Source organism: Microtus ochrogaster, linkage group LG9 (assembly GCF_000317375.1).
Source record: "Microtus ochrogaster isolate Prairie Vole_2 linkage group LG9, MicOch1.0, whole genome shotgun sequence".
NCBI classification, from domain to species: Eukaryota; Metazoa; Chordata; class Mammalia; order Rodentia; family Cricetidae; genus Microtus; species Microtus ochrogaster.
This window is the reverse complement of record NC_022034.1, coordinates 1,237,509-1,239,687: the sequence shown is the minus strand read 5'-3', so window position 1 is coordinate 1,239,687 and position 2,179 is coordinate 1,237,509. Positions and strand designations below refer to the sequence as shown.

Here is a 2,179-nt window from a genome sequence, read left to right as displayed (position 1 = left end):
AAGGGAGCTTTCTTATGCTGAAAGTAGTAAATGGCTCATGTGGGAACCATTATCAGTCAAAGTGATAGTATTTTATGTAGTTTTTAAAACTTTTAGGTAATATAGAGTAATATGACTTCTAGAGGCTTTATCGGAAAACCTTGGTGATATATTTGACCCTCAGCCATCCTTCTTTTTCTTTATTGATCTACCTTTTCCTCCTTGCCATATCTACATATCTGTTTTTCAAGATTCTTCTTCACATCTCCTCCACTCTGATATTTTCAAATGGAGAAATGTTGGTCAATCAAATCCACACTTATATATTATTGGACAGTCTGTGGATATTTCTGTTTGAATTTAATAAAAACAATGTTCCTCTGTGTATACATTATACCTTTGTTTTTCCATCCTCAGGATTTAAAGGAAGAATGTCTTCTAAGAATTGTTCAGTTGTTACTGAGTTCATTCTTTTGGGATTGACTGATCGCACTGATCTGAAGATGGTGTTCTTTGCCTTATTCCTGGTGATTTATGCTGTTACCTTGGTAGGGAATCTGGGCATGATTATCTTAATCCGAATCACTCCCAAACTCCACACACCTATGTACTTTTTCCTCAGTTGTCTTTCGTTTGTAGATGTCTGTTATTCTTCAGTCATTGCACCAAAAATGTTGAGTGGTTTCTTGGTAGTGAGAGAAATCATCTCCTTCTCTGGCTGCATAGTACAACATTTGTGTTTTGGAGTTCTTGTTACCACAGAAGGCTTCTTGCTCTCAGTGATGGCTTTTGACCGCTACGTGGCCATTGCCAACCCATTGTTATATACCGTGTCCATGTCTAAGGGAAAGTGCACTGTGCTGGTTATTGGATCTGTCATAGGTGGAACTATTAACTCGTTGACACACACCATAAGTTTGGGTAGGTTGTCTTTCTGTGGGCCTAATGTAGTGGGTCACTTCTTCTGTGACATTCCATCGCTGCTGATACTCTCGTGTTCTGATACCTCCATGAATGAGTTTTTGCTCTTGATCTTCTCTGGAGTTATTGTCATTGGCACACTCTTGGTTGTGGTCATATCCTACTTCTTCATCGCTGTGGCCATTTTGAGAATCCGCTCAGCTTCTGGACGAAAGAAAGCCTTCTCCACCTGTGCCTCTCACCTGACTGCTGTGATTATATTTTATGGCACCTTAAGCTTTAATTACATTCAACCAGGCTCCCAGTATTCTGTAGAACAAGAGAAGGTTGTGTCTGTGTTCTATACACTGGTAATTCCCATGTTAAACCCCATGATTTACAGTCTCAGGAACCAAGAAGTGAAAGAAGCTGCAAAACGAGCCATAGGAATGAAATTCTCCTCATGCTAATTATACAGTAGAAAATTTTTTTGCCACATTTATCATTTAGTCTTCACATTAACATTAATTCAGTAAATTCTATTTTTATCTGTTTAAAAATTATACTCTCAACTTATTGTTGACATAAAGAAATGAGATTGAAAGTCAAAAAATTTAGTGTGTAATTTCTTTCAAAAAGAAATTTATATACATTGTGTTTGAAATACCATCATTTAAATTAATCAGTAAATAAATTTTTTAAATGTTTAAACTTTTGAAAAATTAAATAAACACCAGAGTGCTTGATGTCATTTGGTGAAAAATAACAACTTTCTAATATATAAGTAATTCTATATTTATGTTGATTTTATTTTAAATAGTATATGAATTTTTAAATATTGGTGAAATTTCTATTCAATAAGGTAATTAAAATGTGATATTATTTAACATATTATACAGGTATTTATTAATCTAGTCTTCTTTTTCTTTAGACAAAAATAATTAGCAACCAAATATAATAGCATAGAAACAAATAATAATGCCTTATTTTCAGCTTCCTAATGAGAGATATATGTGGGATGACAACTCTTTATAATAAGTATAATTAGGCATCATTTTAATCCTTTTTTGTCTTTTAAAATTGTTTTTATATTATGAATAGACACATACATTAGTGTTTTTCAAATAAAATACCAATAACTTTATTGATTTCTTTGTTTTCTATATATATTCCTTGAAACTTTAAGAATTCTGTACATTTTGTTTTTATATCTTGATTATGGTATTTATGATTACTTTTCTGCTTTGAATTTAGTAAGCTGTTTCTAAACTATTTGAAATTTTAATATATATATACATTA

The 2,179-nt window shown here is 32.3% G+C and overlaps 1 protein-coding gene across 1 annotated transcript; it reads left to right on the top strand.

The window, feature by feature from the left end:
* Positions 1 to 401: 401 nt before the first annotated feature.
* On the top strand, positions 402 to 1,349 carry LOC101997771 (olfactory receptor 1052). Its single transcript, XM_005363307.2, has one exon. The coding sequence runs from the start codon at positions 411 to 413 to the stop codon at positions 1,347 to 1,349; it is 939 nt and encodes a 312-aa protein (XP_005363364.1). The 5' UTR covers positions 402 to 410.
* Positions 1,350 to 2,179: the final 830 nt, after the last annotated feature.

What these genes read in the sequence shown, in the direction of transcription:
- LOC101997771 (XM_005363307.2), top strand. Translation starts at nt 411, where the DNA reads ATGTCTTCTAAGAATTGTTCAGTTGTTACTGAGTTCATTCTTTTGGGA.